Below are 27,731 nucleotides of genomic sequence, written 5' to 3'. Positions count from 1 at the left end.
TATTCATTTACATTTACAGTTTTTTTTTTCTTTATTTTCCTTTATTATGTTTCAGTAATCCCCAATGATAATTTAGTATGTGTGTACATTTGAGCTGGCCAGTTTAGTAGACATTGACATAGTTTGTGAATGGCAACACAGTTGTGTTGATGCTCTTATCTGGGTATGAGTTACTCAGCTTTGAAAAGGAAACGACCCAACAAATGTGGACGTCTTTGGCAAGTGGCAACATAAAGCGCATCACGCAGTCACGGCATTAATCCGGGGATTAAAACAGCATTAAACTTGTCAAAAAAATAAAAGCAGTTTTAAAGTCGTAACCTTACGTAAGCCTTGACTGCTCCACATTAAGCAAAGAAAGAACATAAGAAAGATGTGTCTTATGGTACACCTGGTCTTTTTTGGGTTATATTCAGTCCTAGAAAATGGGTTAAGATGGCGTGACCCATCAACATCAAGCTCTTTTAAATTTTGGAAGGAATGTGACTGAAATGGTAACGTCTGAATAATATGCCAGTCTTTGTTGAATTCGCTAGCACAAGCGCTCAACTCTTGATTGAGAGGTGGAAAATAGCCGTTTACAGAATAAAAGCAGGTATTGCAATGAACAATTCATCCTTTGTGCGGTGTAAACGGACACATTCCTGTCTCATGCCCTGCCCTAAAGGAGTTAACATTAGTCAAGAGAAAGCATTTAGTATTTAGTTTTATTAAGCTTTTTTTCATCATTTTTATTGTTATTTATTATTATCATTATTTATTATTGCCATTACATCAGGTAACTGACTTGGCAAATGCTGAACAGAAGTAAGGAATGAAAGAATATAAATAAAAGATGGTAGTTTGGATCGTAGCATTGCCAGAGATGTTGGCTCAAGTGACTGGAAGACTAGGATCAGGAAATATTCAGCTGCATATTAGTATCATTGTGTGTGATTCCAAAGTAAACTCTGAAAATGATTAATGATGTTTAAGATTATGATGAATGTAAAGTAGGATGCAAGAGAAGAACTTAAGTTCAAGACTCCAGTTATCACGTTATGCAGAGAAATGCTATTAAGCCTCGAGGTTTGTATTTCCATCTTTTGTTTCATGCACACTGATGGAAAAATCTCCAAATCTCCACATTTTTGCTTTCTCATTTAAAGCAGAAACCTCTCTGGTTCCCTTTTCTGTTGTGCAAGTCATTGCACTCTCTCTGTAATCAACGCTGGTGCCACTTGTCTGCGTGACCTTTAGATATGTACTATATACAAGTAGGGCTCAACAATAAGCATATTTTTTTTCCTAGTCAGGCCAGCAGTTTACAATATGTGCAACCCTGCCAATATTTTCACAGGCATCAACTATATAAAACTATTCACTTTTTATATTTAGAAACGTGTCTGATAAATTATTTTAATTATTTTATTTGTTATTTTATTGCTTATTACACAGCTGCTTTCCAAATAAATGAACATCAAATACAGATTTGAGTAAACTTTATTATTTAACAGTGCCTCTTATACAAGAGACTTTTACAGATATATAGGAAATGAGTTGGCTTTGGACAACAGTCAGTTTTGTGAGAATTATGGATAAATCAGACTAATTAGAATCAAGTATTTCAGAGTACTGTGTAATCATTTTAAATTTACTTGTTGTTTCAAGACTGCCACAAGTTATTATCCTCCTCTAAAGCTCCACCTATGTTAGCCAGCTATAGATAACATTACATATTTAATTCAGAATTTGCAACAGCAATGTTCAAACACTACACAAAAAAGTCATAAAAGCAGATGTCTAAGAAGGGTTGCTGATTGGACAAGTGACAAACAGTCTGAGATTGTGAGCTGGATTGTTTTAGACAGGTTAGTGGATGGCATATGATGACAACACAAACATTTGGCAAAAAAAATTATATGGTAATGAATTTGGTCTGCAGAGAGACCTACTAGACACCAGAGTATATAATTACAACTATTTATAGCTTGGAAGCATTCATCATCTTCTCTCAAAATAAACAAGCAGGTCAAGCACTCATATTTGATATTTTTATGTTAATCTGAAGCACATTGTGCTCATTGCTTTTAACAAAACTGAGGTGGATGCTCAGCAATGAAGATCTTGGCATATCAGTTTGTGCATTGTCAGTGTTTCAACAGTCTGTAGGCTTTCGTGACATACAGAAAAGCGCACACAATAGCTCACATCATTCTTTCGAGCTCCTAAGTGACAGCACCTGTCAACTGTGATGACACATGTGCTGTGTGTGAGTTGGTTCAGTCAGAGACCACTCACATGTGGTAGTTGTTGGTTGCTGTCAGCACAAGGTTAACTGTCAACTGTCAGGAGTTGAACTCAGAACCTTGTGTGTGACTGCGCTGTTCTCAAGCAAATGAAATAGCATGATGAAAAACGTGTGGCCGGATTATATGGATTGCACTATACTCTTCCTTTAGAAGTGTGTTTGCACAAAGCCCAGACCTGAACACCTCAGGGATGAATTTTGAAAGCCTACTGTTAGCCAGACCCAACGTCAACGTCTGATCTCACTGATGCTCCACTCTCTGAATGGGTGCAAATCCAAAAGTCATGTTCCAAATCTAATGGAAGAGATTTGAAATTAAATGTAAAACAAAACACAAGTGTTGCTGAGGTCAGGCACTGATGATGGGTGACGGGGTCTGGCCTGCTCTTCCAATTCATCCCAGTGGTTTTCAAAGGGGGTTCAGGTCTAGACTTTGCAGGCTGTTGAAGCTCTTCCACACCACATGTAATTATTTAATAAAAAAAACAAAAAAGAATAAAACGAAAAACGTTTGTTTTTAGTAGTAAATCAGTAAACACATTTTAAATATATTAAAACATTTTAAAAAATATATATTTTTTATTTTCATTTAATTTAATTTAATTATAATTAATAATACATTAAAATTAATAAAATACATTTCTTTTAAAAAAATAAACTAAAAGTTGAAATTAACAAATCTTTAGTTTTCAATTAATTATTCATTTAACTTTTTAACGTTTGTTTATTTTTTTTATTAATTAAGATTAATTCAAATTATTAAATAAAATAAAGATCTCTAATTTGGAGTCAGTAAAGGGGGGTTCCTGAGCCCTACTGATGGAGCTGTGGGGCTACATGAGACGAAAAAAGTTGAGAAATGCTGTCTTCTGGAAACATAAGATGTGGTAAAAATAGAGCTTTGTTTTTACAAGGATGGAGACAGTTTAAGGACATCTGTAACAGGCTAAATGATTCCCTAATTATTCGCAGTCATGGTTTCTCCCCTCCCTCCGCTCTCACACACTCAAGCGTGTATGAGCTCTGCGATTGCTACAGACAACTTGCGCCTGGGGCAACCCCAACCGCAGCCCATAATGATCCAGGCTGTTGCCATGTTTACATGTGTGTTTATGTTTGAGGGAAGGAGTGAATGATGAGGTGAGCGTGTCTGGTTGAGCAAGCAGAAGAGCGAGGGACGTTGGTGTCATCTCAAGCATAGATTTAATTAGCTGATGAATTTCCAATCCTGACGTGCTGAAGCCGTGAGCAGTGTAGGAGTAGTATCGACAGAGGAGGCCAGCTCTATTAGGTAGAGCCGAAAAAGAGAGGGTTTTCGCTTGTGCACGAGTCGCCCCGGGCCACGGGGATTTTCCCGATGTCAGACATAAATCCTGCCCCCTGACAGTTCCAAGTTGCTGTGGAAACACGAAGAAATTGCTTTTGCAGCACAATTTTCTACGAGTCTCCCGCTCACTTCGGATAACGTGTAAAATGCGGCCAAGCTTACATAAACGACAAAATCCCTGTAATTTCCACGTCTTTTTCTTAGCCTGCAAATGCATGGAGGGAGCAATTTGGAATTCGCAGAATACTTTACTTGCATCAATGCAATGGCTACTGCTACTAGTAACAGCTGGAAAGAGCAAATTACGGTATCGGTGTTCCTCTAATAGCACTATTTTGGCATTTTCATGACATTTGAAATCCACGTCCTGGCTGTTTGTTTGGAGAAAACAATGCCCAAGAAATGAAAATTGCTTGCGGCGTGGCAAGATGCCGTGAAAGCTCTCCACACAATCTGAAGTCATAAATCTACTTGTACCTGACAGAAACATGTCTCTCTCAGTTCGAACTGGTATGATTGAATGTTTTGGCTCACGTTTAAGAGCATGTTTGCACAGTCCAAAAAACTTCAAGCTAATTATCCCAGCAACGGTAATGATAGCTTCTGGACGAGCGCCAAGCAACACAACTAAACTCAATCTGTTTTGCTGCATTATAAGGATTATTTTGAAAGTGCTGCGAATTTGAGTTGCAAAGACACCTCGTTTCAGTCTCATGACAATCAGCTGTCAGTCAGCTTTTTGTTTTCTCTCTCTGAGGTGTGGTTACAGATGCGCACTAGGTATTTCGGGACCAATTCAGATTGTGCCTGTTGCCGAGGTTTGTCTTGATGGAAAAAAAATGTAGGTGCGATTCTGAGAAGTGTAGGCTATGTCAAATTTGAGGAACAGGTTAGATGAGTTTGTCTCTCCCTCTCTTCTCTCCTGCTCAGTTCCTGTCTGTCTTTTCAGTTTCTTGCTTTTTCTCTCCCTATCTTTAACATCTCAGTTTCAGTCAGGGATTCCCCGCTGCTTGCTCGTGTTTGGGAATTGAGTATGTCTGAACTCGTTAAATTAGAGCAGAGACCTTCTTTTCTCAAAACCACTGTGCAGTAATTCAGTTGCATGATGTAGCACCCTCAAACACATTGCAATGTTAAAGGAATAGTTCATCCAAATATTAACATTTATTTACTCACCTTTATTCTGTATACTACATGACTGAAATTTTGATGAGTGTACCTTTTTCCATATAAATACAAATAATTTAAAGGTTTCAGAAGGATGCAAAGGCACAATGAAAGTGTGATAGAAGTTCTGAGTCTGTGCGCTAAATTAATCTAAAGTCGTAGGATAACTATTTATTAGGAACTTTTCACTGAAAATCTTGACGTCCATGCTTGTTCTCTTTCCCGCATTCATGAGAGAAGTAACAATGACTGATTTGTGAACAAATTGTTCTTTTAAGTCTAATCTTTTTAGTGAATCAGTTAACAAAATCCTTTAAGGTTCAGATTTTCGATTCATAGTCAGTTTTGTTTGTATAATAGTTTGAAATACACTGCGAAATCAAACTAGCCATAATGCAACATTGTTAGATATTAACTGTGTTGTTGTTCTTTTGATGGCTTGCAAATTATATGCACCGAATACAGTTATCCATATACAACATTTAGCTGTTTGACCCAGTTTACATGAGCTAGAAGACACATCGTTTGATGTTCTGTGTTTTCCAGTAACAGCAGAGCATGCAGCTCTATGCAAACAAAGACACTTGATATCAACCAAAGAGAAGATTCCTTCTCTGAGTTTAGAGCGTTTTGCACTGAGTTTTATTACCAGGCAGTTGCTTGTTTTCATATTTCCTTAAATGATGTTTATGTTGGCAACTTCTTGACTTATGTTATTGAGTTATGTCATAAGACTGAATTGCATTTAGCCATTTACTTGTATACTTTTGCATTTAAGTCTTAACGCATAAATGCCTTGTGTTTGGCAGATCTCTTTTGACCTGGCTGAGTACACCGCAGATGTTGACGGGGTGGGGACCCTACGGCTGCTGGATGCAGTGAAGACCTGCGGTTTAACTGACACCGTCCGCTTCTACCAGGCCTCCACCAGCGAGCTCTACGGGAAAGTACAGGAAATTCCCCAGAAGGAGACCACACCATTTTACCCACGATCTCCTTATGGTCAGCATGCACACATCCTAAAACATGCTTTGCCTTTATATTTTTACGTTGTTATAATGATAATAAATAAATACACAAATAATATATCTCTCTTTTTTTTTTTTCACAGGTGCTGCTAAACTCTATGCATACTGGATAGTGGTAAACTTCAGGGAAGCCTATAACCTCTTTGCTGTGAATGGGATCTTGTTCAATCATGAGAGTCCTAGAAGAGGTCAGATACACACCACAAACTTTTTTCCTTCTTTCTTTTTTGTCCCTTTTTGTTTTGTTATTTTAGTGCAGAGATACTGAGATCCATTTGGTTTGGGGCCACTTTCTGGTAAAAGTACACCTTATGTGGTTTCATTTTCATTTGGTTTTGAAAAATATGCAGTAACCAACAGCCACTGCTATGTGTTAGACCTCATAATTTCTGTCACTTCATTAATCAAAAACAGGCATAAGTTCTTGTCAGGTTTAACAACTCAACCTCCTTTTTAATTTCATAACAAAATAAGAGTAATGACTAGTGGGAGTTTTAAAAATGAAAGTATGCATTATATTTTTAAATGCTTCCAGTATGATACAGGTTCAAAATATAAATTCTGTCATAATTTACTCACCCTCATGTCGAATGTTTGAATTAACTTCTTTTGTAGTATTTTTAAGAATTTTAAATTCTTGTTAAACTATCCCTTTAACATCTCAACTACCCTACCATTCAAAAGTTTGGGGTCAGTAAGATTTTTTTTATGTTTATGTAAGAAGTCTCTTATTCTCAATCAAGTTTATTTAATTAAAAATACAGTAAATACAGTAATATTATGATATTGCAGTTTAAAAGAACAGCCTTTAATTTTTATTATATTTTAAAAAGTAATTTATACTCCAGTCTTCAGTGTGACGTGATCCTTTAGAAAATGCTGATTTGCTGCTCAGGAAACATTTCTTATTATTAATGCTGAAATATAGACAGCTAAATGAAGTGTGGAAATCATGACACATGTTTTTTTTTTGGAATTCTTTTATAAACAGATTTATTTAATGCAGAGCAACTTTTTTTTTAAAGTAATATTTTTTTAGCAATAAAAATGTTGCTAATATAAATAAATGTCATTATAAAAGTATCAAACAAAACCTTACTGACCCCAAACTTTTCAATGTAATGCAAAAAAAAAAAAAAAAATTGCATAATGTAGCGCTCATACACATGCAAATATGTATTTTTAAGAACCAAATTTCAACTCATTTGTAGACTCATCCACAACCCAAAGGATGGATTACTGTAAAGCATATTCATCCGTCATTTTTTTTTAGGTGTGAAGCTTTCATAGTTTGCTTAAATGACAAATAGTTGCTACTAGATGCAACCTCTGGTGTGTGAATATTCCTCAAACAGTCTGTCAGTGCCTTGATGGCAATCTTGGCGCGACAGAACTGTTTACGTTACAAGTGCGTGGCGTGACACAGCAACTAGAACCCAGAACATTAAAGTGTGCTTAAAGTGTAGATATTTTCAGTGATTGGAATGGGAAGTGACAGTTTTGTGGTGTCACATGATTAAATATAGTTTCATTTAATTTCTTAATCAGACAGAATCAGACTTATCTAGACGTCAAGATGGCTCATTAGGTTATGAGACATACAACAGCCCTGCAGACTACACTAAAGGAAGTGAGTCCAGGGAGCATGTTGTATGTGTGGCCAGACCCGTTGTGATTGGTTTACGGGGGCGTATCATGAAAACAACATTCGGTAAGGGTGCAGCCATGACATCTTCTCAACAAAAAAGGTGTTGTTCTGTGACCCCCCCCCCCCCCCCCAACGGCACAGGAAAGAGCGGTGATGTCATTAGTGGCGGAGATTTTTAAGCCGGTGACACAAACAAAGTCAACTAGACAGTCTAAGCGGATGTATAAGTTGAAGGAAGACGAGGAAAGAAGGGAGTACAGGGCTGGAGTAGGGTTAGATAGCTAGACAGGGAGAGAGATGGATGGGATAGTGTGAAAAAAGCCAACTTCATTTCCTGTCTGATCTCAGTGGTAGCCTCCCCTCATTGGGCGGGCGATGATGAGTTAATCTGGTTTGGAATTCACTTCGGAATTTCAGCCTGTATCCACTTTCACCAATAAACAAACTCACTCTGAAAGAGTTTACGAAATATGAGAAGAGAAAAATAATCTGTTACAAATCCGCCACAGAGACGTCTGGGGTGTGTGCGCATGTGAAAGCAGTTACACTTTGACACCTATTCAGGTTTGTACGGCTAATAACAGTGTGTAGTTGTAGATGAGAGAATCGCTCGAGCCAGTCAATCCGAGGACATCTGAGGGCTCCTCCATTACACGCTCATCTCTCGTCTTTTTGTTCGCTCACGTTCCCTCTTCCCTGTTGAAAGACGAGCGTTTTAAGAAGTTAAACCTCTCCAGGTGAGAAGGGCTGCACCTGTATGAAGGTGTCGATGGACCTCTCACCTATCGCAGACACACACACGCACACGTGCACACTGCTGGATGAGCCGTGAGATGTTTTGCTCTTTCATTCCTCGTCTAACCGCCTCACACACCTGTGTTTGTGTTGTCATGTTGTCACGGCAACAAAGAAGGGAAGTGAATGAGATGCTTCTTTAATGTCTCAAATTAAACATCACTCCTCACCTTGTATCTCTCTTGCTTTCTGCTTCTCACTCTCTGTCTGTCCGACACACACTCCCACATGTGCTCCCAAAAGCTGACATGGTTCCTTACTTGGGGCTCGACAATAAGGATTTTTTTCTAAATGCCTAGTTGGGGATGTAGTTCAGATTTCTACATGACCTGTCAATATTTTTACAGGCTCTTAGATAATTAGTTGTATTATATTATACGGTTTATTTTATAGGAATATTTTAAGAAAGGCAAAGCGCCTTATTATTTTCAATTATTTGCAACATAATTAGTCACATTTATTTATTTATTTATCAATTAATTAATTTATTTAAGTTTTTAAATGTTATAATATAATATTATTTATTTATTTTATAATATCTTGTATTACATAACTACCTGTGATTTAAAAAAAAAAGAAAATATATATATATGCACTATACTATATAAAATAACTTTAATATTATATTGTATAAAAGGAGTTCTATTATGCCCCTTTGTATAATATGTAATATAAGTCTCAGGTGTCCCCAAAATGTGTCTGAAGTTTCAGCTTGAAATACCCCACGGGTCATTTATTATATCATTTTGAAAATGCCCATTTTGAGTGAAGGCAGAAACACACTGTTTTCATGCATGTCTCTTTAAATGCAAATGAGCTGCTGCTCCACCCCCCCCCCCCCCCCCCCTTCCAGAGTAGGGCTGTACTGTACTGTAATTAGTTTAAACTTCTGATAAACGGTTTCTTGAGCGCACACATCCAAAGCACGTGTACAGAAAGCGGCTGTCATGCGGCATATGTGTTCTAAACTAAGTTCTCTTTCATGTCTTATTGCACTTAACAAGAAATTGCATGTTTAGATTAGATCTCTGTGCCAGCAGCATTGTGTTATCAAAAGTATTGACCGTGATACCTGTTGGTACTGTAATTTTAAAAACGTCCATTACCCGCTAACATTTGAGCGATGTCAAGAGGAGCCTTCACACAGAAGTAGTGATTGTAAGTTCGGATCATTTTATGAACTTGTATGAACCGAACTTTTGCCATGGTGTTAGAACTGGTACACCGATGTCATGATTTCATGTTTTCTGGGTTGGTAGGTGCACCAGGGACCCCTTAAAGCACTTAAAAGTCAGATTTTCATGATATGTCCCCTTTAAGAATGTCATTATATATTTTACATTCATAATTTTTGATGTTTCTAAATGTTAATTTCATATTAATATTATTATGCATTTTTTTCACAGAATTATAAATGTATTTTTTCATTTAATGTAATTTTTTCTTTTCAAAGAAAATTTAGAATAGTATCTGGAAGTTATATGGTTATAGTTTTCTGTATGTAACTATATTAAAAAAAACTTGTAAGATATAGCACTGACCCAATAGGACAAGTGACAGTTTAGTCAGCTGGTCTGAAACTCGTAACAGCCTCCTGGTCAGCGGGCCAACCATATTATTGAGCACTCTGTTTGAGCAGAACTGTTTTTCTGGTTTGACATTGCAGCTTTGCCAGTTCAGGGAGAGCAGGGCGCTGCTGTGTGTTTGTCATTCATATAAATGAGCGTGGCAATCCGATGGTTGTGTGTACATCTGCATGAATGTGTGTTCAGACATGTGTCAAGAAACAGGAACAGGGCCTTGTACTGACAGTCGTTTTTTCACGTGTTGGAAATATCTGAGTGTCAGTGACTGATAGACCAGACATCTTGACTGCACTTTATTTCCACCTGGTTTGGCAGGGCGTCTTTCCATCCATTAGAAATTTCACCTAGGTACTCAACGTTACCCTCGCTCATTACTCCTAAAATGTGCACTGACAGCGCCCGGGCACCTTCCGCTGCCAACACGCACACCTGCAGGTCTGCCGCGATCCCGTACGCATAATCATGGTCTAAACGTGCCCTAAACTGGCTGGGTTGTTTAGACTTGATGAGAGCGAGCTGCGGTCGACTCCCTGCGACTCTGCTCCTCGTCACAGCTTCCCACCGTGTGCTAAGAGACGGCCTAATTACACTCCGACTGGAAACAGGAGCCGGTGTGCGGAAATGGCCTGTCTTGGACTTTTAAACACACTTGCGCACAGACGCATAGCTGGCCCATTATTGTGGACCACGGTTTGGTCAATCGGCTTCGATTTACCTTTTTCCTCTTTTTTTCAAATGAGTGAACCGAAATCAGATCCTCGGGTCCCCCCCTGTGGTTTGTCTGTGAGGACGGATTGACCCGGCTGTTTACAGTGTGGTATTTTAAACCGTTCTTCTCGTGCCAAGCTCACGCACCTGGTCATGAGCTGCGTTTAGTACGGATTAGAAAGAGCCCTTTGTGATAGCAGCAAGCCTGCGCACGGGGGGCCCATGACGGACATCCTGTAAGTGGAAAGAGTCTGTCCACCCAAAATTTTTTTTACATTTTATTTCAGGTTACACTGCAGATCAGGGCTCAGCAATAAAGGTGACCTGCTGGCCTATGGCCACTGTTTTGGATCAGTGCTACAGCATTATGCCTGGAAAACATAAACATATGGTTGTCTATGGCATTTAATTGCACATTCTTCTTATTAGTAAAAACTTCATTGCTGTTTTTGATAAAGACAGCTTAACATTTGATTAAAATGGTGAAAATGTGAAAAAAGTTTAATATTTTTTAAAATGTACACTTTTACGCATTTGGCTGATCCAACACTGCGTTATAATGCATTTAGTGTGTAGAGTTTTTTTTATCAGCTAAAGCTTTCTCTGAGAATCAAACCAATGACCTTGGCATCACTTGGGCCTATTGTCTACTGTTTGAATTCTTTTAAATAATTAAAGAAATTTACCTTTATGCATTTGACAAGTGCTTTTATTAAAGAAGTGACTTGCACTGTATTTAAAGTATATCAGTTCATGCAAATCAGTTCCTGGGAATCGAACCTTGGCAAATGTGTGTTTTGGCCATGATCTAATGTTTGAGCTACAGGAATGCTTATAAATGTGTTTCAATAATTTTCAAATAAATTTACATTTATACATTTGGCAGACGGTTCTATTCAAAGTGAGTTATAGACATGTCATCAGTTCATGTATTCTTTGGGAATCGAACCCATGACCATTTGCTGTTTAAGATATGGGAACTAAATATTAAACCTTACAGCAATTGTATATTTCTGATATATTTACAGTTATAAATGTAAACGTGAAGTTATAAATTTATGGGCGCAGAGCAAGTAGAAATCTTGCCTTACTGGGCAAGCAGAAAAAAGTTTAAGAAAGGTTTTGTAGTTGACTTTTGTTTTGCAATTATAGGGCATGATCTTCCCGGCATTGCTGATTCTCTCCAGACAGCTTTTATGGCCAAAATCGCACACCCATGCAGGCTTCAGCCCAAGTCAAGAGCGTAATAGTGGTCGTTCACTTATATACTTAAATTAAGTGTGTTCCTGCTCTGACCCGGGCCTGATATTATAGGCGGTGGAGGTTTTCGTCTAGAACTCCCAGCTCTGTCAGATTCAAGCTATAGCACAACCCAGCAGGACATGAAAGCGTCCAAGGTTTCCCACAGATGAAGCATGTGTGTGTGTGTGTGTGTGTCTGGCAGCTCAGTAGGACTTTGGACGGGCTTACAGAATCTCTGGGGTGGTCCAGTGACTAGACAAGAGTCTGATTTTATCCCTGTGTGTGACTGTTAGTGTGTGTTTCTGCCTTTGTGTGTGCGAGAAGGACAGATTGACGACCATAGTTCTCAATTCGCTTTGGCCAAAACGCAAATTTGCACTGACATGTGTATGGGGGGGGAGTGGGATCAAAAATGAATGAAATGGACAGGTACAAGAAATGAATAAAGGGTGAAAAAAACACAATGAGAGCGTAAAAGAATGACAAGGCAGAATAAATGCTTCATACTAATTTTTTCAAATCTGTGTGTACATGTTTTTCCAGGTTCAAATTTTGTAACTAGGAAGATCAGTCGCTCTGTGGCGAAGATCCATCTTGGGCAGTTGCAGTGCTTCAGTCTGGGCAATCTGGACTCCAAGAGAGACTGGGGCCATGCCAAAGATTATGTGGAGGTACTTGAATACACTCATATATTTTGGTTCAATTCTGTTGAGGATGTACATATACACATAAACTGTTTTCTTCCATGGTACATGGTGTACCAACCCATTGCCACGCTGTCTCTATGACAGTGAATGTTACATTGAAATTTCAGCCCTGTGTTTTGTTTAAAATGTCAGACCAGTTTTAGAACTCTGAAACATCTACCCCAAAGCTGATTTAGAATCACTTTAATTTACACTAATCAGTTATTTTAACTTAATATTGATGATCAACATACATTTTCAGCATTAGTTTGAATAAAAAAAGTATATATATATATAATCTTTATTATATACATTTAATTATGGTTTTTATTAATTCATATTATAATTAGTAATGACTATATGTAAAATCTGATAAACCCTGAAAATCTCCATAAAATTATCCATATTAAAATTGTGAGGTATTTTTTTTTTTTTTTTTTTTTTTGCTGTTGTTGACTTGCCCTACATTAAAAAGCATAGTTGCGTGTGAGAATTCATTGCGTTGGGGCTGCTGGATTGCATAATTACTTTCTTATTCTCGGTTTATTTTTTTGTTACTGTTGATGCAATGTGCATTCCTGTTTAATGGTGTTTCAGCATTCTTGATTATTAGTTTTTGCAAGCATTTCTATTTGTGGTAATGACAGATACAAAGTGTACATCAATTCCGGTGTCTTTTTTTAAGAAAGGGATCCATTGGTCACATGTTATTGCTCCATAAACATGTCAATGTGTCAGCCAGCTGGCTATGATGAAGATCCCAAAGTTCCTGATAAACTAAACTCCAGAAAGAGAGCGACAGTGCATGAAATCATCAGCATCCTATTGACAAATGATTATTTCTCTCTAGTGGAGTAGCAATTTGCAACTGAACTTCTGCTATTGCAGTCTGTTTATGCTGTTGTCATCTAAAATTAGTTTCACCTTTTAAATCAAGTCCAACAAGGATCCCAAAGCAACTTAATTGGTATAAGATTGTGAAAATAAATGTTTCTCAATCATATTATCATGGTTTCTGAAGGAACATGTGATTTCACAATATTACAGTTTTACTTTTTTTTTTTTTTTTTTTTTTTTTTTTTTTTTTTTTTTTTTTTGGTGAGCCAAAGTGTCGTCCTTCAAACACATTTAAAATTCAAGCTCAGAGAGTTTTTGAGACCATGATTTGCACAGCTGTCAAGGAATTTGGTATATATCTTACAAAATTTAAGTAATAGATAAAAGCATGCCTTCTGTTTAAATGAAATATAGAAACAAGTTTGTTCATCAGTTTGCCTGAGTGTAAAATTCTATGTTTTCACTTACAACTATTACAAGAACTATTTATAACTCTATATTCAGTTTGGTCTGCCATATGTAATATGTGTATTTTGACCTTGCACTTTCTTTTCAATTTGCTTGTAATTACCCTCTGAGTGCACAGCCGTGCTGTCGTGTTTATCCTGGATTAGAGAGACCTGTATTCCTTTAGATTTTTGCCAGAGTGGTTTAGGTTTGTGTGTGTGTGTGTGTGTGTGTGTGTGTGTGTGTGTGTGTGTGTGTGTGCGCGCATGCATGTGTGAGCTGCTCCAGGTTTCCTGTGGGAACGCTGGTATTCCAGGCGGCTGAATCATGCAGCCAGGTTTATGTGGCTCAGGACTGGGGCAGATTTCGGGAAATGGGACCAAAGCTGTGAGCGTGTGTATATTTGTGAGAGTTGTGCGTGTGTGTGGAGATGGAGTAGATCAGTGCGGTTCACTACAGAAACAGTCCATGTATTCTACTCCATGTATTTTACCTCCAGGCAAAGTACAAAAATGTAAAACTCCTTTGTCTGATCCATAGGTTTAAAATTTTCCATACAGACAGTGTGTCAGTCATCTTTTGTTCGCACTGTTGATTTTTTTGTCCTGCACCTTTTGAAGGCCTCAACTCCACGAATCCTCCACACGCTATTCTAGTCTGTGAGAAATCTTTAGTGAGACTTATGTTTGAAAGCGTGGGTTTGTTGCAGTACACCATGTAGACGTGTTTTTGAACATGTTAAGTGCCTTCAGTCACTATTACTGTTTTACCTTCTGTGTATGCAATACTATTTAGCAATAATGCATTAAATCGACCAAAGTTGCAGTAAACATTTAAAATGTTTTCCTGTTTCCTGTTCTTTTGAACTTTGTTGAATCCTGAAAATTTAGTAAAAAATTTAGTAGCACAGCTTGTTTTTTCATAATAAATAATTACGCACCAAATAATAATATTAGAATGCTTTGTAAAGGATCATGACACTGAAGACTGGAGTAATGGCTGCTAAAAATTCTATTCACAGGAATAAATTATATTTTAATATACATTAAAATAGAGGACAGCTCATTTAAATTATAATAATATTTCAGATTATTTCTGTTTTTACTGTATTTTTGATCAAATAAATGCAGCCTTGCTGAGCATAATAGACTTCTTTCAAAAACATTAATAACAGCTCAAACTTTTGAACGGTAGTTTATGTGAGATCAAAGCCTTTTCTATGCATGTCTGTGCATTTTAGTTCGAAGCGTACAGGACTCCATGTAGTCGTCGCAGTGGGAGATCAACACTATGTTTGTGTAAACTCTTGAACCCGCGCACAGTTTTAATTGGTTCACTGTTTGTATGACTTAATAAGCTGTTTGAAACTTGAAGCTTTATAGTTTTATGGAATTCAGACTTTCAGGCCTCCACTAAAAACACATAAAATCAGGGCGCAAATGAAGTGAAGTTCAAAGATTCCTGTGAAAACACACAGGCTGAGCTGATAGCGCGAAACTCTCAACGGGGTCTTAGAGGTTGCTGATGTTTTTGTTATGTTTTAGATGATTTCACCTCAGATCGCTTTGTTTCTCCAGCAACAAAATGATTTTGTCCTCGTTTTCACCTCATGCATCCATCCGCACCGCCGACCAATCGCGTACTAACGAGAGCTTGGAGATGAATCATGCTGATCTTTATGAGAACCCGACGGCCAATCAAATCACTCATTAGCTCGGTGACCAACTTTACCTGCAATGACCCGTCGCTGCGAGAGACTCTTATTTCACCGCCGTAATGCTTTGTGTGAAGACTTCATAGGATTTTCCAAAAAGATTGTTTTCAGAGGAGACTGGGAAACCAGCTGGAACTTTTTGACCAATAGGACTTTCTCATTTTGTAGCACACACACACACAATCTTTGGGTTTTAATATGTTATGGGGAATTTCCATAAAAATAATGATTTGTACAAACTGTAAATTCTATCCTCTAACCCTTCCCCTAAACTTACTTAAAAAAAAACAAAGAAAAAAAAAATTGTGTGATTCCTAATCCATTTTCCTCATTAGGACCAAAAAATGTAAACATTTGGTCCCCACAATGTAGGGTTTTCCTGGGCCACACAAACATACACATACACACATACTTGCAAATGTAATAATATTTCTATATTTCTGTTTCAAAAAATACTGTTATTTTGAACTTCCTCTAAATTAAGGAACCTTGAAAAAATATGTATCAACTTCGGCATCACAGAAATACATTTTAATATATTAATATAAATATAAATTAATTATTATTTAATTTATTTATATTAATTAAATATAGATTTTTTATTATTTGAATTAATGTAGTATTTTATAGTGTTTGTGTTTGTGTGTTTTTTTTTTTTTTCTCATAAAAGTCATAAAAAAATTTAATTCAGGCATCATCTGTCCAAATCTTGATTGAATTGTTCAGTTTGCTTACTGACTGAATCAGTCTAAGCTATTCACTTGCTTGTTGACTGATTGAACTGTTATTATAATAAGTTATAATGTCTGACTGACAATCATTACTGTGGTTTATTAAAAATGTTACTTAGAAGATTAGAGTAATTAAAACAGTCCATTACTGGCTATGAAAATGTGTAGTTAAAGAAACATATCAGCAACAGTTGTACTGTAATAATGTTGAAAATATGTATAATTAGTACTACTTTTTTATGTATTATTATCATAGAAAAAAACATAGTAATTATTAATATAGTTTAATTTTAATAGTAAAACCAAAGTCCAGTAGCAAAGGCTCTAATGTCTGTGTGAGTCGGGTAGGTTTTGTTATAGGCGGTGGGTGTTGTAGGGGGTGGTGGGATTTGGTGCTCTTGAGGGGTATTTGGTATGAAGTGGCTGGTTTTGTGTGTGTGTGTGTGTGTGTGTGTGTGTGTGTTTTTGGGGTGGGGGTATGAGGTGGGGGCCTTAAACTCCAGTGGCCAGCATCCAGCAGAATAAATAAACACAGCTGCAAGCTGAGACCACCTTAATGTGTGTGTGTGTGTGTGTGTGTACTGGTATATATGGTTTATGAGGACACAAATGTGTATAATGACATGGGAACTACAATGTAAACATGGTTTATGAGGACACTTCCTGTGTCCCTGTAAAACAAAAGGCTTAAAAAAAACATACAAAACTGTGTTTTATGAATGGAAAGAAAGGCGATAGAAAATAAAGTTTGTACAGTATAAAAACCATTACGCCTATGGAGAGTCCCCGTAAACCACAAATGTGTGTGTGTGTGTGTGTGTGTGTGTGTGTGTGTGTGTGTGTGTACATGTTCATTCCCTCATTTCATGGAGAACTACAAGCTTTAAAACCTGCTAACATGGATACACACATACACACACCTACAATATGTAATGTGATCTAGGGAAAGGGCTGATTTTAAGGTTGATTTAGCAGAGCATTTACACGGGGCATTCCTGAACTTATGTAAAGCTCTCTGTGCTGAGACGAGGTCATACGTGTCTGTGAGCAACTATTCGACTCCTCGATGTGTGTGAGACATGGCTTTGTGATGATGAATGTGGGTTTATTCCACTGTAAGACATGCGTATGCGTATGCATGTGTGTGTTTGTGCATCTGTGTGTGTGTGTGTGTGTGGCAGCTGGCTGTCTGTGTGATTGACATGCCTGAGCTCTTCCCCGCTGTGTTGAGGATGAAAGCAGATGCTCTCATTTCGTTCTCTCCCTTTTTTCTCCCCTCTCTTCACATGGCCTCTGTAACCAGAATCCTCAACTTTCAGCCTCTCACTGAGCTGAAGATATGAGGGAGAGAGGGAGAGGGCGAGGGGAGATAAGAAAGGGAGGAAAAGAATTATTGAGTGGAGGAGAATCTTAGAAAGTGGATGAAAGAGATGGATTTTATCACATTGTTCTGTTATCATGCCTGTGTTTTGGCAGTGCAGTGCAGAAAATGAACATGCCAATACAGTCTTAGTGAGTTAAGAAGCTCTTCTCTCTTTGGCTTTCTGTTGCTCATGTGCATTCAGTCTATCAGGGTGTTTTTATCTTTTTAGTGGCTTTGTTCCAAAATCTAGTGAGCTGACTACAGAAGCAGCATTTTAAGACATCTTAGGCATGTTCCCGACTCGAAGGCTGTTACAAAAGTTGGTTTCTTAAACATGATTCATCCTAAGACTCTGATTTTTATTTAATTTCTAAGGTGGCATAACATTTAAGGCCATGAATCAACAGGGATGGATATTATATCATGAGAATGAGGCCATGAAAAATGCTTAGTGTAATTCAAAACTATGATTTTTTTTTCTCTCACTTTCATCTGTTTTAGACTTTTTTTTTTAGTACTTTTTTCCAATACATTTTTATGTGAAAAACATTTATTCTTGATATTAGAATATTGTCAAGACATTGTCATTGACGTCTTGACATTAGAATATCGGCAATCTCAGAATGCATTGTGACAAGTTAGTTAAAAAAATCATTAAATAAGAAAATAATTTTTAAAAATGTTTTAGGCCTTTTATGTTCACCAAAGCTGCATTTATTTGATCAAAAATATATTTGAGTTTATTTTAAAATGTAATTTATTCCTGTGTTGGCAAAGCAGAATTTTCAGCAGCCATTACTCCAGTCTTCAGTATCGCATAAACATTCAGAAATCATTCTAATATGCTGATTTGCTGCTCAAGAAACATTTCTTATGCACAGTTAAAAGCAGTTGTGCTGCTTAATATGTTTCTGGAAACCATAATGCATTATTTTTTAGGATTATTTGAACAGAAAATTTAACAGAACAACATTTATTTGAAATAAAAAATCAGTTATAAAAGCACTTTTTTTCACTTTTGATCAATTTAATGCATCTTTGCCAAATAAAATTATTAATTTCTTAAAAAAAAAAAAACAATTTCTTAATGACCCCAGACTTTTGAATTCTAATGTGTATATACAATAAAATTGTCAAATGTAAGTGAAATTTAAAATGCAGTATTTGTTTTTGTTGTTTATCATTATGCTTATCTATTTCATAATTAGTTTAGCAACATGCTAATGTCAAACTCTTAATTATAAGTGTAGTGTCCTGTGCAGAGTGCTATTTGTGTACTGCCCTTCTGCCTATGCAGAGCGTTCCAAATCGGTCATTTCTGAGGTTCCATTACAGTTAGAAAGCTGCCTACGTAGGCGGTGGGCAGAGAGACAGCTCACTAGGTTTTGAAACAAACCTTGTGTCTCTCTTTCTACTTTTGCGCACACGCACCGTTTCCTTTGGAATTAATGGCTCCAGGGACGTATCCAGTCTAATGGTCTGCAGTCTGCTCATTCTCTGGAATAGATATGAAGACTCGCCACGTCCGTAATGCCGCTGTAATATCAGGCTCACTCAGCTAACGTCTGTTTTCTCTTAGCGTGGAGTCACACCCACGCGCTCTCCATCCCAGACCTGGCTGACCCCTCCGTCACCTCTCACCTTGTCTTTTCTCACTGAGTTACAGACCTCCTATGTCGCTCCATTTTCTGTCCATTTCGTTCTTCTCTTGCATAGTCAGCAGCCGAAGTCTGTCATTACAGTGGAGACACTCACACACATACACACACACACACACACACACACATGCATATTTATTCACACTCCATCATTCAGTGGAGTCACATATTTCCCCTGACAGCTTCTATATAAAGCACCCGAGTTTTGTCTTTTGCAACATTGAGACCAAATAAGTAAATCTAACCCTCTGTTGACTCACCGCAGAAAGTAACGAGGGGTGTGTGCGTGTGTGTCGTGCCATTCATGACTGTGTACCATGGTTTGAAACAGCCCACATTTTCCCACTTTCCCCAATGTTAGCACACCAGTTTTCCACACGGCCGGTTATAACCGTAGCACAACATTACCGCAACGTTAATCCTCACAAAAAAGCTGTGTTAAACTTTCTGTGTGTTTGCTTTGTGTTCGCCGTTAAACAAAGTTCTACAGTTTTTGCTCTAACGGAAGATTGTAATAATACACACTGCTGTGACTACAGTTAAAGGGCTGTTTTAACCAAAACTTAAATTCTGTCATTGTTTTCAAACCCTTGTTCTTCTGTGGAACAGAAAAGAAGAGATAGTGTTTTTTGTCTATACAATGAAAGTTAGTGGGGTCTAATGCTGTTGTTTTGGATCCCAATGACTTTCACTGAATGAAAAGGAAGACAAAGTCATAGAGGTTTGGCATGACATCTATAGTGTCTTAAATTAGTTTTATGAAGTCTTAAGACAAAGTCATAGAGGTTTGGCATGACATCTTCATATTTATGAAGTCTATATTCTTGGGGTTTTGGTTAGCGCCGATTGAAGTGTTTTTTACATTAAAATGACAAAAAAAAAAAAAGTTACTTGAAACATGTTTTAATAAATCGAGTCCCAGCAGTGCAGGTGTGAGTGTGTGTGTGAGACTCGAGACCTGAGACTCAAGACAGACCTTGTTTGTCCATTAGAGCGTGAGAGGAAGTCCAGACCGCACCGTTTGAAGTGATGCAAAGTTCTGGTGTGTAAATGTGTGTGTGTTTGTGAGTTGCATTTACTTACTGGAAATGAAAATATCCCACATCTGTCACGTTATTCCACTCATAAATAATTCATATTTGCTTTCTGTCTCTCTCTCTCTCTTTTTTTTTTGCCTCTGTCCTCGGTTTTGTCCTGTAAAGCTGACAGATGTTTCTGTATCTGTCACACCTGTTTTATGATTTATTTATCCAGAGTCACACATGCACACACACATTTTTATATCTGTCATGAATTATTAATAAGCAGGAAAGACCATTTATGCTGTACATTATTGGGTGGAAAATTATTAGTGCACACAGGCACTTTTCTTTTGTAATGTTGGGGTTTGCCAGTAAAAACAACGGTTGTTAGGGCAGCATATGTCACATGGACACACATACACACTCTTGCTGAGTTTTGCTTTAAAAAGACTGGGGAAGAAGTGACACAGAAGAGAGATCCTGTGTGTGTCTGTGGTCAGGAGAAAGAGACCGTTTGCCAAATGGCATCTGTATGCAGAGAACAGTGTACCACTGTAACACATCATTTCGGAAACACTGAAGGAACATAGTGTGTGTGTGTCCTGAGGTAATGACCTGTCTTCTGTTGAGAAAGAAAGATATGTGTACTGCTTACTGCGTATATGTATCGTATACTACATACTACTTTTTTTAAAATGGTATATGAAATTAGTTCATAAAGTAGTATTTATTAATAGTGCTTTCTCTATGAACAATGAGTAATATAGTCTACCATTCAAAAGTTTTGTCAGTAAGTTAAAAAAAAATTAATTATATAATAATAATGATATTTTAAATATGCAAGGATGCATTAAATTGTTCAAAAGTTACAGTAAAGACATATAATGTAACAAATGTTTTCTCTTTCAAATAAATCCTGTTCTTTTGATACTTTCTAATTAGTATCTTGAAGTATCTTGTATTAGTATCTTAATTAATATCATAGTATCTTGAATAAATGCATCACAGTTTCCACAAAAATAATTAGGCAGCACAACTGTTTTCAAAACTGAAAATAGCACCAAATCAACATATTAGAATGATTTCTGTAGGATCAAGTGACACTGATGACTGTAATAGCTGCTAAATATTCAGCTGTTATCACGTCAGTAAATTACATTTGAACATATATGAAAATAATAAAGTTATTTTAAATTGTAAAAATATTTCAGAATATTACTTATTATAACTGTTTTTTTATTAATGAAATTAAATGCAGCATTGGCAGTATATATCATATATCATATCATATCATATATCACATCATATCATCATCATATCATCATCATCATATCATCATCATCATATACAAAAAATATTGCAAAACAAATGTGTGTGTTACCCAGAGCTGTGTGCATGTGTGTAATTTCTATAATCTGGTGAACAAATGTAGTATGTAATAAATCCTGTAGTAGCTCCTGTCGATCAGCCCACACTCACCGAAACAGGAGAGCTCAGCTTTCTCCTTTGAGAGTGTGTATGTGCTGTCCACATTTACACAGTCTGCTGTTGGGTCATCAGTCAGCTGTGGTAATCGTTGTGATGACAGGCGCTGGCTTTAGCAAAGAATAGAGTTTCCATAGCAATACGTGACCACGTTAGCTATTTATCCAAAAATCTGATGGTGTGACGGACACAGGCGGCCATCAAACTATAGTGTGATGTAGGAGGAGGGAGATTTGTGGACCCTTGGCATGCTGTGTGTGTGTAAATGTGTTTGTGCGCAAATGTATTTAGACATGTGGGTAATATCATTTCTCTGCTGTATGTCTGTCAGTGTGCCCGCCTCGGATTCAAAAGCATCCCTTCGGTGATCACAGGCGAATGTAACTGGCCATCCTTTGAGTGCCCGTGTGTGTATGTAAGGAGGTGATAAGTGACTTAATGAGTTTTCTTACCTTTTCACCCGCTGTATCTAATGGAGCATCTCACACACTTAACTGATATGTTTTAAATGATGCTTTCAGGGCCCCGTCATCTTTCGCCACCTTTGTGTGTGCGTAAAGATTGTTAGGAGTTTGTTGCACGTCTGGGTTCAATAGTCCTCGTGGAGTTGCTTGGGAAGTGAACATGATAGCCTTACTATATGTGCATGCACACAAACACACATTCACACACATATGTCCTTATCCATCCCGATCTGACCTGGCCGATCCAGTCACCTCCTCATCTGGTTCTGCTTTGCCCCTCCCTTAGGGCCAGGAAATAGTTGAAGAGCCATGTGTTTCCCTGGGGCCACATTTCACAGGTGCACCACTGTTTGTCTCTTGCCTTTTACATATGTCTTAAATAATAGAAATAACAAATATGGCCCTACCCGGAGAAACAGGACCCACTCTGAGCTCCACGCAGACCCCTGAACCTCCACATTCAATCATACATGCACACACACTTACTTCTGCACATCTGTCTGTCTGTCCATCTATATATTTATATAGCTTTCTCTCTGTCCTTTGATTGATCTGTCTATCTGTCTTATTGTCAATCTATCTATCTATCTATCTATCTATCTATCTATCTATCTATCTATCTATCTATCTATCTATCATCTAAATTGTAGTCCTTCATAGATGACATAATGAAAAATGTAGTTAGTAATGTAATCAAGGTTACTTATTATAGCTAATGTATTCTGACTACTTTTTAGATTTCTTTTTTCTTTTTTACTTACCATTAAATGTACCATGTTGAAAAAAAAGCAAAGAGAAATAAAATGTATCTTCAATTTTTTGACATCAACGACATAAAATAAAAAGTGTTTCCAAAACTGGGCTTAATGTAGGAACTGCAGTGTTTGAGAGTTGATAAAAAAGCTAATAATTAAATAATAAAAATGTGAAATACATTATTTAAACACTTGAGCACTAAAAAGAGAGATATATAATTTGTTTACCTGCATGTCAGTGTGACCATTCAGTGACATCGAACTGTTCTTATTGAAATATTAACTTTCTTAGAGAACAATTATTTGTTTCATACATGGTCTAATTGCATAAGGGGTGCCCCCCCCCTAAATTCAGAAGCTTGGTTTGCAAATTTATTTAAAAACATTTGTGAACATAGTTAACACTAAATCGTATGACACACAGTAGCATTTTTAGAGAGGAAAATTTACAAGAAGAATTAGGCAGAATCAATACATTTTGAATAATTCATTGCCATTGTGTGAATAATATGTAATCATGTAATCCATAAAAAAACTCTAATCTGATTATGAGCATTATAAAATGTATTATACTGTAATTACAAGTCCTTGGATTTTTGGAATCTGATTACATAATCTTTTTTTTTTTTCTTTGTATAATTTCATAAAATTTTTGTCTTTTTTTTATTTACCAGTGCACGTGAGCACGCACACACACAGACATTGAATGAAAAGCAGTTCATCCACACACACACACTGGCCATGATACACAGTAGTTTGAAGGGTCTGGTCGAGCCAGTGAAACTAGAGCACTATTTCATGTCACATTTAAACATCTTAATGACACTGCAGTCTGCCATGCACCCCCCACATTAATCATCTCTGCACTCTTACGTTACAGAGACACTCATGCAGTATCCAGATGTGCGCGCTGATGCATTTGATTGGATAATAGGCTTGGAGGGACTATTTAATGGGCAAAGTTTCTGCTTTAGGGTTTAGGGGTGAAAGGTCAAACACTGCTCTGCCCATTAAACCTGACCGGTGGGTGTGGGGACGTGGGTGTGCACTTGGGTGGGTGGCAGGGTCCTCGATTACTTGTAAATTCACCCACAGAGCAGGTTAAAGAGCCCCTATTTTATTACACAATTAATAGTTTGTAGCTTTGCAGTCCACCACACTCTGTATTTCTCTCTCATAATCCTTGCCATATTGATTTAACATCATATCATATTATTTTTGAACTGCCAAAAATTAGGTTCATGCGATATGAATACTCTCATGCACATACATTATCTGGACATTATCAGATATGACATGAGGGAAACAGAATGTTGTTTTTCTGTGGGTTTGTTGGGATGTTGACTAATATGTCCCTCTTCTAGAGGAAGATAAAGTAGTTATTGAATCACAGTTTGACAGAAGTGTTGTCATGCCAATACACTTCATTATTGTGTAAAAGTGTGTGTGTGATCGAGAGAGGGAGTGAGAGAATGCTAACATTTGTGTAAATGGCCTGAATGGTTCCTCTGTTAAAATCTCAGGAAGTCAGTAGAGACTGGCTGCTTGACTGAGTGAGTGCTTCCTGTCTCTACAGGAAGTGCTGGCTTTTAGAAGGAGGAGAGGTCATTTAGAACAAGAGTGTGAGTGTTTGTGTGAATGTGTTATCTAGATATCTTCATGAGTGTGTGTGTGTGTGTATATATAAGTGCTATGGGGGAGTGGGGTAAGCTAAGCCACATTTCACTTAAGCTGTTCTCTAGGCAAGAAGAAGAAAGAGGCAAAACTTGCATAGCTATTTAAAGTTCAGGATGTCTGCTTTCAAAACGAAATTTGAAGAAAGCTTATAACATAGGGCCATATAATTTCTCTAAAGTCAAGTCACACAACCTGCCCCTTGTGAGGGGTAAGCAGTGTTGTGTCATAGTATAAATATGAAGATAAAGCCAGTTTAAATAAAAAAAAAATCATAATCTCCTTTCCAAAATTTTTATAAACCAACCAGGCAGTTTTCCTATTTAGAATTTCAATGTAGTGATTAGTGAACATTTCTTTATCACTTTGTAATAATGTTTGTTATTAGTAATAGTATTTTTAATAGTATTTTCTGCATTTGGAGTCGAAGCTCAGTATAACTATTACTTGAGCCACTGCCATCTGACACACTTTACCCCACAAAAAAAGTTTTTATGGGGGGAAATGTTTATTATTTTGTGTCTTATCTTTAAATGATTTATACATTTTCAACATGCATGATATATATTTTTAGACCTGATTACATCTGCATTGATAGAAAATTATTTTTACCTACAATATAGAATATTTACTTTGCAAATGCAGTTTTATTAATCACAGGCAGCTGTATATGATGGCCACTTTTTAAATATGTAATCACATGACACTAAATATACACAATTTACCAGATTAAGAGGGGGATAGCCTTTGACACATCTAACCCCACTCTCCCCTACATATCCATTTTTGTCTTGTGATCTTTTTCCAGAAAATGTGCAGATATTTTATTTATTTAATTGCCAACATCATTTGCGAATATACACTGTGTGCTTTTTTTATTGCAGAAAATCCGTATCTTTTGTGGATTTATTGCATGTTTGTTATCATTAGTTTCTCCATAACAGCTCTGTTCATTATGTTCTGTGGCCTTTTTTTCTTTGCAGTGTTTAATCAAAAAGTCATTTACCTCATTTCAGGCTCGTGCAGCCAAACACAATCAAAACCTGATCACACAAACCATGTGGGGTGTGCAGGAAGCTTGAGCGCACTCTACACACACACACACACACACACACACACACACACACACACAGCTGGGTCTTGTTATAGTCTTTACAGTAGCAGACTCTCACTCTGTGTTATTAGAATTGTGTTGTACTGCTGCCGTAGCTCAGAATTTATGCAGTACAGGTGTTGAAGAATCACACACACCATCACACTCGTGATCTATAGCCTCTACTATGTGTACAGTCTGGTATTTCTCCCCCTACCCTCCACACACACACACACACACACACACACACACACACACACACACACACACACACACACACACACACACACACACACACACACATTGTCTGACTACTGACTCACACACACCTCCCTACAGGTTGAACATATCACAGTCCGTCTCGCTGAAATTGCAACACATGATTCTGATTTCAGGGCCTTCAAATCCAATATGAAAAAAATGTATTTCATTATAACTTCATATATTTCTAACTGAAGTCTGTGCGTTTTTGTGCGCACGTGTATGTTGCTGTACGTTCATGAGGTTGGATATTTCATTGAATGTGTTTGTTTATGTCTCACTAGGTGTATAGAGAGTGGTGTGTGTGTGTGTGTGTGTGTGTGTGTAGGCTATGTGTTGGTAGATGTGGTATTTCCTTTGCAGGAATGTGAGTTTAAATGGCTCCACAATGTCAGAACATTTCGGCAACAGACTTTCAGAGCTGTGACCAAACTTCCTCTCTTTAGGAATTTTAATGGTTATTTGGCATTAACAACTTTTTAAAAAAAAATTCTTAAATCAGAGTTTCAAACCAAAGCTGGAAGGTTCATGTAGTTTGTACTTTTTTGGCAGCCTATTTTAAATAAACATGTGTCTTGTGGTATTACCGGCTGACTTTAGAAATGTTTTCAATGAAAGCGATGATACAATCATTTCTTTTACATTGCGATCTAAAAAAAAATGAATATTGTATTTTATTAGGCATACATGAGGTTCTGAGATACACATCCACATACGCACACACAGGGAATATAGAATAACTGAATCCCAGCTTTCCATGACCAACAGCGATATAAAAGTGGAGGGTCAAATTTTACCTAGCATTCCTGACACACAACCTCATAGTTCACATACATTCACATTCTCACAACTGGGTTTTTATTAAGGATACACAATCTATCATCTATCATCGTCTTATTTTTTTTTCCATTCAAGCAGTATGCTTTTTTTCCCCAAACAATAAAAGATCCATCTTTTTTTTTTAATTATAAGGTTTTAATTGCTGATTTTATTTTGAAGCGCAATTTTTATGGGATCTGAATGGCACACACACACAAACACACACACACACACACATTTTGTGGAATAACCTTGAGGTGTTTTGTAAAGCGGTGTGTTTGACACCGATGATTATGTGTAGTAATGGTTAACAGCCGATTCTCTTTGATAATGTCAATTTTGTTTAAATGGACAGATGCCATCAAACCCACACACACACGCATGTTTCATTAATGTCTGTCATCATTTTTGAAAAGACATTTTAAAAATGCTGAATCTGACAAAATTATGAATTTGGGTGAAACATGTTCCTCGTGGTCCACAAACACACACACACACACACTCAGCCGCTAAGCTCACATAAACACATCACAAATTTCCTTGATGACTCACTTTCACTCTTAAACACTTTTTAATACACGCATGACGATCTCAGAGGTGGTCTGAGTGACCCTGGGAATTGTCCACATATTTTACGAAAACACCTCCAGAGAAGAGCTCTTTCTTACGGTTTGTTTTGTTTCTTTTTAGTTCTCCGATTTCATTGGAGTCTGCAGGAGTCCAGAGGAGCAGCCATACTTGTGCGCGCACAACTTATTTTAGTTGTGCCGTTCTTTTCCCAGGCTAATAAGGTTTTAATTAGGTTTTAAGCTGTATATTTGAAATAGACTGACAAGAGGTTAAACCATCCCAGATCGGGTGTCTAACTCCACCCATCCTCCTCAAATGAAATCAGATCTAGTATAGAAGCGCTGCAGATATTAAAGCCGAA

General features: G+C 37.2%; 1 protein-coding gene across 1 annotated transcript in view; it reads left to right on the top strand.

The window, feature by feature from the left end:
- The window catches only part of LOC109044843 (GDP-mannose 4,6 dehydratase), a 64,232-nt gene that overhangs the window by 16,926 nt on the left and 19,575 nt on the right, over positions 1–27,731 (top strand). Inside the window, exons 5-7 of the mRNA XM_042746530.1 lie at positions 5,582–5,786; positions 5,896–6,000; positions 12,335–12,462. Coding sequence (XP_042602464.1) covers positions 5,582–5,786; positions 5,896–6,000; positions 12,335–12,462 — 438 coding nt within the window. The remainder of the gene's footprint in view (positions 1–5,581; positions 5,787–5,895; positions 6,001–12,334; positions 12,463–27,731) is intronic.

The sequence above is a fragment of the Cyprinus carpio genome, chromosome B20 (assembly GCF_018340385.1).
Source record: "Cyprinus carpio isolate SPL01 chromosome B20, ASM1834038v1, whole genome shotgun sequence".
In the NCBI taxonomy this organism is placed as follows: Eukaryota; Metazoa; Chordata; class Actinopteri; order Cypriniformes; family Cyprinidae; genus Cyprinus; species Cyprinus carpio.
This window is presented reverse-complemented; position numbering and strand designations above follow the sequence as displayed.